Genomic DNA, 18,937 nt, shown 5'->3' with positions numbered 1-18,937 from the left:
GATGTAACCAAGGATGATTCACTGATTGATTTTAAGAAAATTAAGAAAATTTGTGATCATACAGATGAGAGACAAGGATTTAATATTCTGAGGTTTTTAGAATAAAGAGACAGTGCACAGCTATCATCTGAGCGTAGGTGATTTTGAGTAAATGTCTGACAAGTTACAGAAGGGTAGTTAGAGAGTGATAGACTATTTATTTTGTGTTTATTATGAGTCATAACTATTTAGAGTGAACACCGGGATTGACTATACTTCACTTTATTCTTGGTGATGATCTCGTTTAAATTTATTATTCTTCAAGATGCTTGGTTATGCCTTAGGACTGCCATATAGGATCATCTGATAAAATATAGAGCTCTTTATTTTTTTATGACTAGATGATGTCAGTTGTTGCTGGACTTAGTCAGGATAACTATAAAATCTCGTAGGAGGATATATTGGCATCTTAGTTTTTGTTGTCTTGCTTGATCAAGGAGATTGATCTAGGATTTTTTTTCATAAAGGCTGTGGATGTTTTTAGTTATCTTGATAATAATTAGGAAGGTATTGTGGGGGTTGATATTCTCATCAGGGACATGGAATTAACTGCTTTGTTAACAATCATTGTGATAGAAAAATACAGTCTCTGAAAGGTTTTGCCTTGTTGAATATCTAAATATCTATAATATTGACTCATTCTTGGTGCTGACTTTGTTGTAACTAGTGTCTGAATTTTTTTGTGTAAGACTCCTTAGTGGTTTCATATTTCAGAGGTAACAGCAGAAGCAAAGAAATTAAAATCACGTGTGAAAGATGCAGATAGTGTTGGTGCAGAAGCTGAGGCTCTTCGGGAAATGGTGGCTGATTTGACGGAAGGAAAAGTTGCTTATACAACGAAAGTGAGTATAAGTACTCAACAGTAGCATAGGTTGTAAAAAACTAGTAGCTTATTATTTATGAGGAGTGCAAGCAGGAATGTCGTATGGATATTAGTGCAGTGAAACTTTGTGAATGCTGAAGTTTTGTATGGGCATATACAAAAGAGACCTTTTTGCACAAAGGCCTTTGCTTCTGGCTATCATTTGAGTGAAGCACCTGCATTGTGAATGATATTGAGTGGCCCGCTCAGCTATCATTTGAGTAGGTTAGTCTTTTGCTTGCTTTCCTTCAGGTTATTGTATTTCTCCTCTGGCATTTTTTTTTAATAACAATTTCAAGCTTACACATAAACAACTATATGATCTGCTGAAAGTGTAAAGTATGATATGTTTGCATCGGAAAGGAGTTGAAGCTTCTTGATATTCTCTTGATTTAATCATTGTTTGACAAGAAATAGTGACTGTGTTTAGTCTGGTATTTCAGAAATTAATTAGTGAGTAGATGTAAATACGTACTGTTTATCTCTTGGTGGGATGATGTGAGTATTCCTGTGAGGCTCCTTTCTTAAGACAAGTGCTTGCATTAAGAAGAGCTGTGCTATCCAATTCAGTTTTGAGACAGTTTCATAAATGTTTGTTTGTTCTGACATGTAATAGAAACCCTCGGTCCATTACATATGGAATATACTTACAGCACAGCTAGACCGGTCGTTAGCTTTCGAACAAAGTGGTTCGGTAGTTAACTGCTTGTCCGATAGTCGGGAGTCCCGCCCGACTGGAGGGTAAACATCCACTTTGCTTTCAGCCCCCGACGGAGTAAGACGTGTGGTTCACCGCTCTGCCCGCCATTGTCGTTTGCTTTTGCCTTCGCTTGATGAAGTCTTTTTGTATGATTGGTATCTTTGGTAGTACTTGGAGTGTGACTGTAAGTACTTGCTATTCCTTTTTTCATTGAATTTGTGTGTCTTGTGGTGAAAAATGAGTAGCCACAAGATGGAGAGACCCCCCTGCCCCCCAGTCAGCCAGAGATTGTGCCCTGGCGTGGAGGGCCGTAGGTGTGGGGCCTTTAGATCACTCAAGGAAGTTGATCCTCATGAATTATGTACTCGGTGCCGAGGGCGAGATTACTCTTGGGCCGACACTTGTATTGTTTGTGTCTTGGCCGGAGGAGCAGTGGGAGCACTACAAGGGGAGGAAGAAAGCGCGTAAACTGGCCAAGGTGTCGTCGAAAGGCTCTCCAGCGACACCATTGGTTACGGACACGTCCTCTTCTTTCCTCCTTCCGTGTCAGCTCCCGTGTATGGCTCCTTCCCCTTTGGGGGACGTGTCGCGTTCTGCTTCTTCACTCGACCAGTTGAGTGTAGAAGAGGGGGCGCAGCACCCTGACGTGCAGTTGTACTCGGGGTCTTCTGTTCGCTCCGGATGGGAACTCTCCCCCCCCCGGGCAAGCAGGAAACCCCCCAACTAACCCGACCCTTGCCTCAGGTGTGTCTGCCGCTGCAGGTGGAGATCTCGGGCAGGTCTGGTACTCGCTGGGGACTCCCCGGGCACGCCGAGTATTCAGGGGCTGATTTATCATCTGGCTGCACAGGGTGCCGGTCCGGTGACGCATGGCCCAGTGACGTTGACGACAACAACGATGTCGATGCCTGTTTATGCCGCTCCGCACCACCTACTTTACACCCAGCATGTGGCGATGGTGACCCCTACAGCTGCGGTCCAGGCCCCGCTGCCGTGCATGCCAAGGAAGGAGACGACCCCATCGCCTGGTTTTGCTGCCCTCGCCCCAGCCCCTGACTTTCGGTGCCCCTAGAGTTCCCCGCTCGACCTGCCACCACTTCCAGTTGTCGCCCCGGTTCCAGATCCTGCCGGTCTTCACTCCAGCCCGTGGTGTTGCTGCTCCCACCGCAGGTCCCTCCGGACAGGTGCAGCTGGGCCCTGTTGCTTCGGCAACTGCCCCAGCTCTGTCCTGGATGGAGGACCTGAACGGTGGTCCTTAGGAAGCTGATGAAGAAGAAGAGGAAGGTGTCGTCGTCTTTGTCATCGTCTTCTTCGTCGTCGTCTGCAGCCGCCTCTTTCCCTTCGACTTCCGAGGCCCCTCAGCTGAGGAAGAAGAAGGTGGCTTCCTCCCCCCCTAAGAAGTCCCGCTCATAGACCTCTAAGGGTCTACAGTTGGGGTTCCCGCTGGTCCTCCTGTTCCCTCAGGAATGGGGCCCGTCTCTCCTTCCGCAAGGAAGAAGAAGACGGGGACCGGAGGGGTACCACCTAACACCGGTACCTCTTCTCCCAGCACCAGAGGTTCTGCCTTGGCACCAGGAACCGTCTCGGCCGCTCGTTTGAGAGTGGTACTGAGTGTACGGTTGCCCGCAGGTGACCATGCAGCCAGGGTCCAGGCAGCTGAGCCTGCTCGCCACCAGGAACCAGGCACAGAGCAGAAGACTGGTGGCAGTCGCTCAGGTGACTCCTGCCAGACCAGCTATTGCTCTCATGGCAATGTGCCAGTCCCTAGGGTTGACTCGACGGTCCCACCAGACCGTACACGGGCCGAGGTGAGGAAGAGGTCCCCCCGGTCACCAGGTGGTCCGGCTACCATGACCCACTGTGAGGACGGCCCATACTCCCACCGCAACAGTGGACTCTGCCGCTCTCCTGATCGTCGCTCCCGCCAGAACCGGACGGATAGGCTGACAGGTAGCAGCTCTCCTGACGCTCGGAACCGTCGCTACCGTTTTCAGTCCAATGGCTCCTCTCAGGGAGACCGTGCGACTAGGCCTGCAGCTTGATCGTCACCGCGGGTTGGCGATTGCCTGCAGCCCCCCAGCAAACTGGCTCCACTAGCGGGCAGGGGGGGAGCATCAGGTCTGCCTCTCTCCTATCCCTTCAACCTCCTCGGGCTACACCAGGAGGAGCGAGGCAATTAGGAGTGACCACGAGGAGTGCGCTTCTCGCGGTCTCTCCACGAGGGCCTACGAATCTGGCACGGTCTTGGGACCGACCAGATCATACGCCCAAGTGGTTGGAGGAGACCAAGAGGGGTCTGTCGTGGTTCCCTCTGTGGAATTAAGAGGATCTCGGGAGGCGTTCTCCCTGGATGGACTTAACCCTCTTACGCCGATTGGACGTATTAAACGTCGAGTCAAAATGTCTCCCGTATACCGATTGGACGTATCATACGTCGGCTCAAAAAAGTTTTTTTAAAAATTCGCGGAAAAATACTTATAGGCCTACCAGCCGAAAACTTTTGAATCACGCGCCTTGGGGGATGCTGGGAGTTCACGGATCAAGGCGTTGTTTTGTTTACAATCATTACGCAGGCGCGCAAGCGCGAATTTCTTTCTTATCGCACTAAAAAGTATCAGTGACACATCTCAAAAATTATTTTGTCACTTTGACATAATTTTTGCACCATTTTAAATTATCCTTTACATGAAGTATTATATATGAAAATGTGTGCAATCTCATTTAGAATACAACCAAAAAATTCTCATGATTGTAGCTTTTATCAGTTTTGAAATATTTTCATATAAATAACGATAAGTGCAAAAATTTCAACCTTTGGTCAACTTTGACTCTACCGAAATGGTCAAGAAACGCAATTGTAAGCTAAAATTCTTATATTATAGTAATATTCAATCATTTGCCTTCATTTTGCAACAAATTGGACGTCTCTAGCACAATATTTCGATTTATGGTGAATTTATGAAAAAACTTTTTCCTTACGTTCGTGCGATAACTCTTCCGATAAATGTTTTCGTGCGATTGTCCTAATGTTTGCACCCTTTTAAATTTGCCGTTACATAAAGTTTTTTATATGGAAATGTGCGAAATTTCATGCACAATACAACAAAAAACAACCCATGGTTGTAGCTTATATCAGTTTCGAAATATTTTCATATAAATAACGTTAAGTGCAAAAATTTCAACTTTCAGTCAACTTTGACTTTACCGAAATGGTCGAAAAATGCAATTGTAAGCTAAAACTCTTATATTCTAGTAATATTCAATCCTTTACCTTCATTTTGCAATGACTTGGAAGTCTCTAACACAATATTTCGATTTTTGGTGAATTTATGAAAAAAAAAAAAATTTCCTTACGTCCGCGCGGTAACTCTTCCGAAAAAATCAGAATTTTTTTTGTGCGATTGTCGAAATGTTTGCACCATTTAAAATTAGCTGTTACGTAAAGTTTTATATATGAAAATGTGCGCAATTTCATGTAGAATACAACTAAAAATGATTAAAGGTTGTAGCTTTTCTCTTTTTTTGAAATATTTGCATATAAATCACGATAAATAGAAAAAAAACCACGTTCGGTCAAATTTGACTCTACCGAAATAGTCTAAAAACGCAATTGTAAGCTAAAACTCTTATGGCCTAGTAATATTCCGTCATTTTTCTTCATTTTGAAACAAATTTGAAGTCTCTAGAACAATATTGTGATTTATGGTGAATTTTTGAAAAATATATTTACCTTCACTCCGCGCGCCGATTCGCGGCCGCAAGTCTCCGAAATACGTACATCGCATTATCCTAATATTTGCTCTTTTTCATATTAGCCGTTTTATAGAGTTTCATATATCAAAATGTGCGCAAATTCATGAAGAATACAATAAAAAATAATTGACGGTTGTAGCGTTTTCCATCTCCGAAATATTTGCATATAAAAAAAAATATATATAAAAATTTTGACATTCGGTCAAATTTAACTCGTCCGAAATGGTCGAAATCTGCAATTCTAATCTAAAACTCTTACAGTATCGTAATATTCAATCATTTGTCTTAATTTTGAAACAAATTGTTATTTTTTAAAATAAAATTTTTTTACGTCCGAGCGTTACAAAGTCGTACATCATTTTGTGATAATATTTTTCTGGTGTTGCTTTTATTGTTTTACTATGTATTATATATCAAAATGATTGCAATTTAGTGTACAATACAACGAAAAAAAAAGTAACTCATTAGCTTTGACCGTTTTTTGCACAGCGTGATTTGAATACAATTATCTATGAATTTTTTTTTTTCGCTACCATATATCGCATTATTTACATATGATAATGATATTATTTTTCATTTCTGATGATTGCATACTAAACTTCAGGCAATGAAAAAAAAATGAACCAAAAATTAACTCTTAATCTTCAAAACTAAGCGCGCTGTGATTTTTTGAAAAAATTATTTTTTCCGCTTCCGCGCTCACTCCAAACCGGCGCCAGCATACGGGAGAGGTTTTGATTTTCGGTGTAAGAGGGTTAACAGTCCGTCTCCCCAGGACGCAGTCACTCCTGAGATCCAGAGGTCGTTTGCAGAGGTCACCGCGCTGATTTGTCAGCACAATGACCTCGGGAAAGGATCGGTGCTCTCACCCTCCGAGCCTACATCAAGGCTGGAGTCGTTCTGGGGTCCTAAGAAGGAACCCAGGACGACGATGGGTCTGCCCAGATCAGCCTTGGCCGACAGTGTGCTGGGCCAGGTGGACTCTCGTCTCCAGACAGGAGGGATCACTTCGGTCTGGCAGGTCGTCCAAGCTACTTCCCCCTCCTCTACCACGGCAGAGGCGGTTCTACGTGCCGTCGGAGGACCCGCTGCAGCCCAAACAGGTTAACCCGGAGCTAGCTAGGCTAACTCCGGGTGTCTCTCTTCAACACCTGCTGGCTGAGAATCTCTGGAATCGACTACCATGGCAGCATTCCAAGCAGTCTCCTGGCTGGACCTGTGGTCCCTCACAGTGTCCAAGTCGCGGCCTCCTCGGGAAACATCACTCCCGAAGGGGACCCGGCTTTTGGGAGATTGTGTCAGTCTGGGGTAGCGCGATCTCCTACCTGGCCCACCAGACAGCCAACCTGTGGGCCAACCTGTGGGCCAACCTGGTTCTGAAACGTAGGGATGCAGTCCTCTTTCGAGTTACCAGGGCAGCAGGGCGTGAGGCAGCTTTGGGTCTGAGAAACAGACCGGTGCTGGGTTCCTCCTCTCTCTTCCCTAGAGAGATGGTGGACGCTGCGGTGGAACAGCTGCGCACTGAAGACAGTGACCGCCTAGTCCACCAGGCAGTCTCGAAGGCGACTGGCCAGCCTCGAGCCACTGCAGCTAAGCCTAGGAGCTTGGCTAGCGCTGCCTCTGCGGCAAAGACGACGTCCTAGTCGAAGCCAAGAGGAAAGACCCAGCCTTTGACTTCTATTGTAAGGAATGACTGTCAGCCCACCTCCCAGTCCTCTTTCTCCTGAGGAGGAACCAGGAAGAAGAAGTCGAAGAAGGGGAAACGCTAGGGACGACATTCCCCCTCATCTGCTGCCGGAAGGGGGGGGGGGGGGTGCTGGCAAGTTATTGGGTAACTTGGCAGCACTACAGAGCCGAGACCTGGATAGTGTACGTCCTACGGGAGGGATATCTACTACCCTTCGAGTCATAGCCACCCCTCGCCTCCAACCCAGTCCATCTGCAGACGTACGTCCCCGGTTCTGCCAGGGACGTAGCGCTTCAGCAAGAAGTAGAAGCCATGCTAAGCATATGAGCTGTAGAGATCGTACGGGATTAGTCGCCGGGCTTCTACAGCCGACTTTTCCTGGTGGAAAGTCATTGGGGGGCTGGCACCCAGTGATAGATCTCTCTCCCCTGAACTGATTCGTTCGCCAGACTCGGTTCATGATGGAAACGACACACTCCATGCTCGATTCTGTGAGGGAGAACGACTTCATGCAGAGGGTGAAGTGCCTGGGCATACTGATCGACACGGCAGCAGGGCGAGTCTTCCCCACACTCGCGGATCAGCAAGTTCAGGGAGGCAGCTGGACGGTTCCTGTTCCTCAGCAGTGGCAGGTTGTGATCGGTCACCTGTCGTCTCTCGAGAAGTTAGTCCCTTACGGGCGTCTTCACCTGCAATCTCTTCAGCGGAGGCTAAAGGAGTGTTTATCACAGGTAAGAGACCCGCTGTACTTCCCCGTGCCTCTCACGGAGGTGAGGCAGGACCTAGCCTGGTGGCTGGACGACGGGAACCTCGTAAGAGGAGTGCCTCTCTCTCTCTCTCTCTCTTCTATCTCCTCCACCTCTCTCTCTCTCTCTCTCTCGCTCTCTCCTCTCTCTCTCTCTCTCTCTCTCTCTCTCTCTCTCTCTCTCTCTCTCTCGGGAGATGCTGCTGTTCTCAGATGCGTCGACCGAGGGATGGGGCGCACACCTGGAGGAGTTGCTGGTTGCAGGTGTGTGGGGACCATCACGACAACCACCTTCACATAACGTCCTGGGGTTCAAGGGAGTGTTTCTCGCTCTCCAAGAGTTCCAGGAACAAGTGATGGAACACTCAGTGGTGTTGATGAGTGACAACACTACGATAGTGGCATACGTCAACAAACGGGGGCCTAGCGTCCCTTCCGTTGCACCAGTTGACGTTGCAGGTGCACGAGTAGGCCATAGCTCACTCGGTAGAGCTGTCAGCCCAATATATTCCAGGCAAGAGGAATGTAGTGGCAGACAAGCTCAGCCGTCGGAATCAGGTGATAGGGACTGAATGGTCCCTTCACCCAGACGTGGGATAAAGGCTCTTCGACTTGTGCGGGCGTCCATCCATGGATCTGTTCGCCACCTGGCACAACAGAAAACTCTAAGTTTTCTACTCAGTTGTGCCGGACCCATGAGCAGCTGCAGAGGACGCTCTTCAACATCCGTGGGACAACCTCTTCATATACGCCTTTCCCCCGTTCTGTCTGATTCGCAAGGTGACCAGCAGGGTGCTGGTCACCGCGAATCTTAGGATGATTCTGGTGGCACCCAAATGGCCCCAGACCGTTTGGTTTTCGGACCTGCTGGCTCTTCTCGCCGAAGCACCAAGAGAGATTCCCCACTGGCACAACCTCCTGTGCCGGCCACACGTGGAACGGTACCACCGATTGGTTCGGTCCCTGTCTCTTCACGGCTGGCTGTTATCCATCTCTTGCAAGTGAGAGGCTTTTCTCGCCAAGCAGCAACAGAGATGGCTGGGTACCTCAGGCAGTCCTCTGCAGCTGTGTACCAGGGGAAGTGGTCCGTCTGCTGTGGTTGGTGTCGTGGACGGGGTCTCTCTCCTCTCAGAGGCACTGTCCAGCAGGTAGCGGTTTTCCTCGTCTCCCTTCGCCGAGAGAAGCTCCTCTCCGTCTCCGCAGTGAAAGGCTACAGGGCCACCCTGGCTCTAGTCTTTAAGCTGCGTGGAGTAGACATCTCCACCTCCATGGAGATCTCCCTCCTGATGAAGAGCTTCAAGAGGTCTTGCCCACCCAGGGAACTCAGACCCCCGGGGTGGGACGGGACTCTCGTCCTTAGGAGTTTGACTTGAAGACCCTTCGAGCTGCTCCGGGAGTTGTCAGACAGGGATCTGACCCTCAAGACCGTCTTTCTGCTGGCCCTGACATCGGCAAAGAGAGTAGGGGAACTTCATGGTCTTTCCTTCGATATTAAGCACATGAGGGGATGGGGATCTGTGACTCTCGATTTCGTCCCGGATTTCGTAGTGAAGACTCAGAACCCTGAGTGTCGACGCCTCTTTGTTAGCACCGGGGTTACCAAGAAGGAGGTGTCCAAGAACACTTTCTTTCTGGCTTCGTGAGGTGATCAGGAAGACGTACGCTTCGGATAGGAGTGACAACACTGGTACCCCCCTTCGTCCGAGAGCCCACGAAGTCAGAGGTATTGGTCCAACCCTTGCGTTCCGCAAGAACTTCTCCGTGGCACAGGTGCTGAAGGCAGGGGTTTGGGCCAACCAGACCACCTTCACATATTTTTATCTTTGGGATATCACCCACAGGTCCTTGGACACCTTTTCCTTGGGACCCGTGGTGGCTGCTCAACAAGTTGTGTAGCTTACCCAGCTCCCGCGCGGACAGAACAGCATAGCATCCTTGTGAGACTGCGTGAATGGACAAGCGAATGAGAGTGTGGCTGGCTTCTCTTCCTCCTCCTTTCTCTCCTCTACCTGTGGGCAGAGGGCAGGGGTCGTCACTACGCTGGACTGGATGCCGATGCAGGTAAGCTATACGACTGAGCTCCATCCTGTCCCTTTCATTAGGGATAGGAGCGCTTATCCACCACCCCTAGCAAGGGGTGGGGAGTGGACGCCAACAAGAGACAAACCCATGACCTTATATTTGGCTCTTGAGTAGGAACTAGTTCTTGCTTGCTATTCATAAGAGGCATGCTTGCCTCCCTCTTATGAATTTGGTCCAGAGGTCTGACCACTGATCCTGTGGTGCACACCCCGATCAGCTGGGCAGAGGCTAGGATCCCTCCCTCTGCTCTTACGACCAGGGAGGGAACCAAGGTCGGACGAACACTAGTCTGTTCTTAAGACTCAGATTCCACCCACCAATAAGTGAGTCTTCCATATGTTAAAGGACCGAGGGTTTGTATAACGTGTCGTAAATTGTATTTTCATACAATCAACTTACCAGTCAGATATATACATAGCTAAGACTCCGTCGTCCCCGACAGAAATTCAAATTTCGCGCCACTCGCTACAGGTAGGTCAGGTGATCTACCGGCCTGCCCTGGGTGGCAGGACTAGGAACCATTCCCGTTTTCTATCATATTTTCTCTCGCCAGTGGTATCAACATTGTTGTTACTACCTCCTGACTTAGATTCTTATTTCAACCTTTTGATCATCGTTTCTCGGCTTTTTGGTGACGTATCTGGATCGTGGTTTTTGGCATTCGCTACTGTGGACTGAATTTGGACTTGCTTTTTTATTTTTCTCAGTATGTCTGACTCAAATGTGAGTGTGAGAATGTGTGTGAATGTAGGCTGCAAGGTGAGGATACCGAAGGCTTCGGTTGATCCTCACACTGTATGTCATAAATGTAGGGGGTTTGAATGTTCTTCTACTAATACCTGTCATGAATGTGAGGGGTTGAATGCAGAAGAATGGAAGACTCTAACTTCTTATTTGAGGAAGTTAGAGAGGGATAGAGTTAGACGTTTGAAGAGTGTGAGTACAAGGCCTATTGAGCCTTTTATTGACCCTATCTCTAACCTTAATGATTTGATTCTCTCTGTGTCGAATCATTCACAAGCTTTACTTTCAGAATCGGCCTCTGAAATCGCCGATCTGAAGGCTACTATCTCTAAGATGAAGTCCAAAATGGCGGTCTTACAAGGTAAGGATAGTGAAAGTGAAGTGTTTAGTGAAGTGAGTGCTCCCAGTGTTGTGGAGGGGGCGTTTGATCGTCTCTGCGACGCTCCTAGGCCTAGACCTCTTCCAAGCTCCCATGCCCAGAGGAGAAGGAAAGTCGAAAGCCTTAAGGAGGTCGTGGAGAATCCCCAACGGTCAGACGTCCCTTCAGCAGGCTCTGTTTCGATTCAGGCTGCTCAGGACCGCTTTAGAAAAAGCATCCTGCGAGAGTGTTTCTCTTCCTCTCCCTCTCCTTCACCTAAATGAGGGTGGAAGGATTCGGACCTTTCCAGGCCACTGAAAAGGCATTATAGAGAACCTGATTTCAATTCAAGCCCGGAGCGCTTCTCAGATGAAGCTCCCTCTTCAATCAAAAAGGCGAAGGTTGCGTCAACGTCTCCCTACAGGGACGTAGCGGATCGCTCTTCGAATTCGCCTTAATCCTCCCATTGAAGAAGACGTGGGAGAAGCTTCAAGGAAAATTCTTCTTACTGTCCAAGAACAGCTAGCCTCATTGGTGGGAGTTTTGGCTAGAGATCCTCCTCGTAAGAAGGACGTTTCTCTTCCGATCAAGAAGTCTCGTCCTCTCTCTCCTGCCAAACGCGAGGTGTCTTTCAGACATGAAGCTTCGTCTTCCAAACATGTTGAAGAAGTTTTTCTGTCTAGATCGAGATCGAGAGAGGCATATACCAGACACGAAGTGCAAGACATGACGCCAGCTAGATGTGAGGCGTCTTCCAGGCGCGAGGCGTCATACAGAGGCATGGAATCAGCCAGACGCGAGTCTCCAGCCAGGACTCATTCCGGACGTGAAGCGTCATCTAAGCGCGAGGCGCCAGCCAAGTTTTTGGCACCAGCCAGGACGCCAGTTGAGTGCGAGACGTCTTCCAGGCGCGAGGCGTCATCCAGACGTGAGCAGTCAGCCAAGCGCGAGGCGTCAGCCAGGACGCTTGGCGGACGAGAGGCGTCATCCAAGCGCGAGGCGTCATCCTTTTATGAGGAGACGCCTAAGCGTGTGGCGCCAGCCAAGCGGGAAGCTTCTCTCAAAGCTCAAACTCTGAAGAGGAGAGATTATCACTCCCTTACTCCCTCTCCTATCAGGAGTTTGTCTCCCCCAGAGGAAAGACGTCCTGATTTCTGGGCTCAGCTCGTGTCGCTGCGCGAAATATCCTTTAATCTATTATTTCTAGGGTAAATGTACTAACACATACCAGAGAATAAATAAATAAAGAAAAAGGTCAGTACAACTGACTCGCTCACCCTCCAAGAGGGTGTCGGTATGAACACTATGGCGAGTGAGACCACTACCACGAGCCGCTTGCCAATAGAAATCTCCCACTACAAAATCCCCACAAGAGGGGAGCCGACCCACAGAGTGGGCAGCAACTATTACTACTCCATCCCATGCTGCCGACTGCTGCGCCTCTGGTGGACATCCTTTTCAGTTAGCGCACACTGTATACACGTGCCCTTTTTTGCTCTGTGTTTTTGTGCCCTTATTTTTGGATTTACTCATCATGGAGCGTGCAGCCATCGCAGCAGCTAAGTTAAGTACTCAATGTTTATTGCTATTTGGTTTTTTCCGTCCTTGAGTCAGTATTTGCCGTTTTTTAGGTATAAATACGAACTCTAGGTCGGAAGCATGGCAGCATGGTTCTGCCTCGTGGCGGGTTCGTTCTTGGTCTTCCATACCCAGAACCTTCCCTTACTTTAGTACGCTCTATTTTTAGTCATCCTATTTGTTTTAGGGTACAGTCTACGCGGTTTATGTCATGCATGCATGTCTTTTTACCTTACGTAGGCTTCTTCTATCCAGACCCTAGCCACGGCTCTTAGTATCGGCCCCGGCTAGCTTTGAGTGGTAGACTTTCTTTCGGGTTAGTCGTACACTCCTGGATTTTTTCTCCTACTATTTTGTTTTCTTTCTTTCAATGTTTTATTTATTTATTATGTTTTTGTTAGTGTAGGCGTCTGGCTGCATCTAGCCTAGGTTATGGCCCATAGGGCCCATGCGCTACCGCTCTTCAGTTCGATTGCTTCCTTATAGCTTCTCTCTGATCAGCCGGTTGTGTATTCTAGGCCTTATCGTTTCATTGTTTTGTTGTTACCGCCCCGTGGTCACTACGTGATCACGGAGCAGCCAGACGCCTGTCCAGTCATCTTCCCTCCTCCCGCTCTTCCATAGGGCCGGGGGGAGGGTTGGTCTGCCCACGCTCGCTCCGCATACCCGAGCCTGCCTCCCTCTCCCCCCAGGCGGAGGGAGTAGAGGGACGGGACAGACCCAGACTGGACTCGACCTCTCCAGCTTCTCGGTCCGGCCGGATGGCTAAGGGGGGGGACTGGCCTTTCCCCCCTCCGTCGCTTCTCCGTCGCTCCGTTGCTAGCGCGAGTCTGTGTGCCCTCTCGCCCTTTCCCACCTTACTGGGGCTCCTTTTCTACCGGAGCTCCGGCATCCAAGTGGAAAGGTGCTAGTTCACCCCGCAGGGTGGACTGAGGCATACAGTTGGTCTCTACTAACCCCTCCGTCGCGCTGAAGTCGCGACACGCTCCGCCACGCACTGGACTTAGTCCGGTACGTTCGATTTTTATAGGTTTAAGAATTAGTTATGTTAAACTAAGTAAGTTTATCTTAAGCTACCTTAAACCATCCCCCCTCCCTTGTCTGCCTCACCGGATCTCTCCGGGGTTATAGCCTATTCAGGCGGTAAGGGAGGGGTTATGCCCAAATTTTTTCCGAGCTCCGGCATGCAGCGGAGTTCTTCTGTCCTTTAGCCTGTAAGTGATAGCCTTTAAGATGCTCATGTGTCTTTTCACTTACAGACCACCAACTGTGAGCATCCGGGATGCGCCGCCACGCTTCAAGACCCCTGTGGACATGAAGTTTGCCGGTCCCATGCTCCATGCGCGACTCCGCACGGGGACCTCCAAGTCTGGTATCACGAGACATGCACCATCTGTTATGATCTGGTGAGCCAGCTCTTAGACGGGGTAAGTATTTCCAACTCCGTTAGCCAGTCCCTACTTCGTTATAGTTCTTAAGTTTAAAAAATTCTAATCTTTCTTAAACTTAAGATAAAAATACTGGGGATTTTGCATCCCCTATAATTTTAAGTTAAGCTTTTAATTTAGTTTTAGTTTTAAGTTTAATCTTAAAAACTAATAAATACCCTCTCTTCCAGGCTCCGGCTGTGAAGGACACCGCACTGGCAACCCTGCGGGCCTGGGTCGGCGGTTTTGGGAAGAACGCCGCCAAGGGTATGCCCTACATTCTCGAGAAGAGGTTGGCGGTCCTGATCTTCCCCGGAGGCAAGTCAACGGGCTACGTCGACCCAGCAGAGGCGGCCCCGACTATTGCGTTCATTCAACAACAGCTCGCTGCCTCGTTGACGGATCCAGGCCAGGACATCTCGGAAGTCGCGACATTAGATCTTAATATTGAACCCATGGTAGGTGTAGACGACCTGTTGGTCGAGGTGAGTACGTTGGACGCCCAAGGGATGCCCTTGGGTGCCACTGGATCTTCTACCCCTGCAAACTCTCCATCCTTCCAAGGCTTTACAGGTACAGAACTTTATACTTCTCCTGATGCTTCCGTTAGACCTAAGGTCAAAGGACAAGCAGTAAAAACCTTGACTAAGACGTCGTCGTCGTCTAAAAAGACGGCGTCGGCGTCATCATCATCTCGTAAGTCTCCGGCTAAAAATAAAAAAAACCCCGGAGCAGAGAGGTCTAAAGCTTCCGGGTCCGGCTCCAAATCCTCTAGGAGTAGATCCTCCAGGGAGAGATCACACACTCCAGCGGAGTCAACCGTTCCACTACCTTTGGTTCCGGTTCAGAGCCACCCGTCCACCTCCGCAGCAGCTCCGGCTTTGGATCCCAACGCTGGCCTGTTGCAACAAGTGGGCGATCTGGTGGGGTCTCTAAAAACCAGTATGGAACAGATGTTCTCCCGGTTGTCTGATAGGATCAGCTCCCAGGACAACATTATCGCCGGACTGAGCCAAGCTCCGCTAGCTTCTCCCCCACCCTTCAGCACAGGGGGAGCGCAATTGCCTCCGTATGACTCTCTACCTCCGTTCAGTATGAACAATCCTTGGAGAGTAGCGTCATACGCCCCCTTCCAGGACGGGCTTATTTCTATCCCGGAATGTGGAACTCGGAGGATTGAAGACCTTCGAGTTCTACCCGGAAGACCTTCAGCCTCCGTTCATCGGCTACGCCAGGCTCACCGCCTCTGCCATGACTCGAGACGATAAGGTACCGAAAGAGACAGTCCTCTATTCACGAGACCAGGCTCAAAGAGAATGGCTCAGGTGTTTAGAGGACATGGACTGTTCGAACACGAAAATACAGCCATTTAAGAGTCCTTTCACAATCTTTACAATGGAAGAGAGTACCCCGCTCCCTTTCTTGACAAAGATTGCTACGGTTACCATTCCAGCAGCCCAGAAGGGGGATTCGTTGCCTCAGCTGAAAGAAGCGGACCCTACGTCTCCTTTACTTCCCTCAACCGGTGAGTTGTGGGAAGATCTGCCCAACACTTTTTCTGCGGGCAAACTCAAACCAGACTGTGCTATGGAGCAGTTTGGTGAGAAGCTGCCTAGACTTCCAGATAGCCTCATTCAGGCAGAATTTGATGCCAAGTCTAGGTTGGCCAGGTCTATCAATACCATGGCCATGACCGAGGTGGCTACCATTTCCTATGGTTCTGAGCCACTTTTTAAGCTGATCACCAAGTCACTGACTCAAACGGTGCAGTCTGATATGTTCGAGTTTGCCACGGCTAGAACAAACTGTAGGAAACATGTCCTCCAAGAAGCAACGATTCGGCATGAACCGAATAAGTTGCTTGCATCGAACATCTGGGGAGCAGACCTCTTCCCAGATGCAATGGTGAAGGAGGTCCAGGCAGAGGCTACAAGGCTTAACCAAAGCCTTAAAGATCGTTGGGGTCTTACGGCCAAGAGACGCCAAGATCAAGTGGTCAGAGGTAAGGCTCAGAAGAAACCCAGACGTTTCCAGCCTTACCAAAAGAAACAGCCACACTTTACCCAGCAGGTTCCAGCTGTCCCGTTGGTGCAAGCAGCCCAACCTTCTACCTCCAAGGCTCAATCGCAGCCTATCTATGTCATTTCCCCCCAGCCTCAACCCTCCACCTCTTACGCTCTCTCCCCAGCCTTCAATCAAGTCTTCGAGGGCCAGGCTTCCCAGAAGTATGACCGCTCGGGTAAGGGAGGCAGAGGTAAGCGATCCTTTCGTCAGAGAGGATCGGGAGGGTCCTTTAATAGAGGAAAGCATTTCAGGGGAGGCCGCGGAGGCTACCAACACCAATGAGGACTTTCAGGTAGGAGGGAGGCTGTTTCACTTCCGCCACCGGTGGAATTTCAGCAAGTGGGCGCAAAGCATTGTGTCAAAAGGCCTGGGTTGGAGTTGGGTAGCGAACCCGCCCCATCCAGACCTTTCCGCCAACTTCCATCCAAAGAATTGACGGAGTATGCGGAGGACCTCCTTCAGAAAGGAGCTATAGCGAGAGTCAACAGGTTAAAGTTTCAAGGGCGCTTGTTCAGCGTTCCAAAGAAAGGCTCACAAAAAAGAAGGGTAATCTTAGACTTGTCCCGCTTAAACTTAGCCATTCGCTGCGACAAGTTCAAGATGTTCACGATCTCGCAGGTACGGACCTTACTTCCCCGTGGGGCCGTCACCACCTCTATCGATCTTACAGACGCTTACTATCATATCCCTATTGCAAGGCACTTCCGTCCGTATCTGGGCTTCAAGATAGGAGATCAGGCATTCTCCTTCAAGGTAGTTCCTTTCGGGCTCAACGTAGCACAATCCAGGGTGTTTCACGAAGTTGGCGGAAGTTTAGTTCAACAACTAAGATCGCAAGGGGTTATGGTAGTAGCGTATCTCGACGATTGGTTAATCTGGCTCCAACAGTCGAGGAATGCCACAAAGCAACACTGAAAGTGATTCAGTTCCTGGAATATCTAGGCTTCAAGATAAACAGGACCAAGTCAAGACTCACTCCAGAGTCAAACTTTCAGTGGCTGGGCATTCAATGGAATCTATCCTCCCATACTCTGTCGATTCCATCAGCCAAGAGGAAAGAAATAGCGAAGTCAGTAAAGCAATTTCTGAGTCACAAACTTGCGTCAAGAAGAACCCAGGAAAGGATCCTGGGTTCACTCCAGTTTGCATCAGTGACAAACATCTTGATGAAAGCCAAACTGAAAGACCTAACCAGAATCTGGCGCTCACGAGCAAATGTCAGGTCCAGGGACAAATTATCCTCAGTCCCTCAGATTCTACGGAATCGACTACGCCCGTGGGCAAAAGTCAAGAAACTTATCGATATCAGTGCCCCTTCAGTTTCCTCCTCCGGGGATTACCATCCACACAGACGCTTCGTTAAGCGGTTGGGGAGGATATTCTCAGTTCAAGAAAGTTCAGGGAACTTGGTCACCTCAGTTCCGTCAGTTCCACATAAACGTACTGGAAGCAATGGCAGTGTTCTTGACTCTAAAAAGGTTACGTCCGCCGAAGTACTCCCACATAAAGCTAGTCTTAGACAGCGCAGTGGTAGTCCATTGTATAAACAGGGGAGGCTCCCAAAGCACGTCATCTAAATCATGTCATGGTAGCCATCTTCTCCCTGGCGGACAAGTTCAGTTGGCACCTCTCCTCCACCCATATAGCTGGAGTGAGAAACGTCATAGCAGATGCTCTATCCCGATCAGTACCTCTAGAGTCGGAATGGTCACTGGACAGCAGTTCGTTCCAATGGATTCTTCAGAGAGTTCCAGGCCTACAAGTGGATCTCTTCGCATCCCAAGCGAACCACAAACTCCCATGTTATGTGGCCCCCAACCTGGACCCTCTGGCCTATGCCACGGACGCCCTGGCCCTAGACTGGAACAACTGGGAGAAGATTTATGTCTTCCCTCCAGTGAATCTTCTCATGAAGGTACTGAACAAACTCAGGACATTCAAGGGTCAAGTGGCTCTAGTAGCCCCAGACTGGCCGAAGAGCAATTGGTACCCTCTAATTCTGGAACTGGGTCTTCGTCCTCTTCGAATTCCCAGTCCCAGGCTCTCCCAGTCAGTGTAAACGAAGACTGTGTTCGCTTCCTCAGGAATTCTCAAAACCCTAACTTTATGGATTTCATGAAGTTTGCAGCGAAAAGAGATGCGAATATTGACCCTCAAAATATTCTCTTCTTGGAATCTGATAAAAGGGATTCAACTTTTAGACAGTATGACGCGGCTGTCAAAAAGTTAGCAACCTTCCTGAGAGAATCAGATATTAGAATCATGACAATCAATTCAGCTATATCCTTTTTCAGATCTTTATTTGAAAAAGGCTTAGCAGCTAGCACCATTACGACAAACAAGTCAGCCTTGAAAAAGATTTTTCAATTTGGGTTCAACATAGACTTGACAATTACAATATCCTGAGTTTGGAAAGACTGATGCGTGATCATAGGTGAGTGGTCTTCGACCATCCTTCACCCGATCTACTCATGCGTTGCCAGATATCACAAGATTCCTTGCTTTCATCTGTTTTTTAACCTGTGCCAGCTAGGCGCTAGAAATTATCCTATTGTTAAGACCTCAGGTTTGTAGCTATGAAAAATACAAATTGTCTTAGAAAATTTGTCCTTTTTTTTTATAGTTGTTTTTGGCTTTCATTTTCTGGAATATTTTATAGTTGGTGAAGAGACAAATGTTCATTGGGTTTGTACACCTGTTCAGAAGAAGCAACTGTCATATTTCTGTAGGTTTGTTCTGTTACATTACCTTACAGAATTTGTGCACATTTCCTTTCGTTTCGTTGTTGTTGGGTGAAATTAATTTTTCCATCTTCAGAAAATTTGGAAAGATTTAAAAGTGTTCTTTTGTAAATTATTTGAACTTAATCATTTCATTATGAGGATAAAATTCAATGCT

At 48.5% G+C, this 18,937-nt stretch overlaps 1 protein-coding gene across 4 annotated transcripts in view; it reads left to right on the top strand.

Moving 5' to 3' along the window:
• The window catches only part of LOC135221728 (myosin-11-like), a 247,313-nt gene that overhangs the window by 823 nt on the left and 227,553 nt on the right, over positions 1-18,937 (top strand). For all 4 annotated transcript variants that reach the window (XM_064259518.1, XM_064259519.1, XM_064259517.1 and 1 more), the window contains exon 3: positions 754-881. In XM_064259518.1, coding sequence (XP_064115588.1) covers positions 837-881 — 45 coding nt within the window. In that variant the 5' untranslated portion in view covers positions 754-836. The remainder of the gene's footprint in view (positions 1-753; positions 882-18,937) is intronic.

The sequence above is a fragment of the Macrobrachium nipponense genome, chromosome 3 (assembly GCF_015104395.2).
Source record: "Macrobrachium nipponense isolate FS-2020 chromosome 3, ASM1510439v2, whole genome shotgun sequence".
In the NCBI taxonomy this organism is placed as follows: Eukaryota; Metazoa; Arthropoda; class Malacostraca; order Decapoda; family Palaemonidae; genus Macrobrachium; species Macrobrachium nipponense.
Note: the sequence above shows the minus strand (reverse complement) of the source record. Positions and strands in the feature narration are given on the sequence as shown.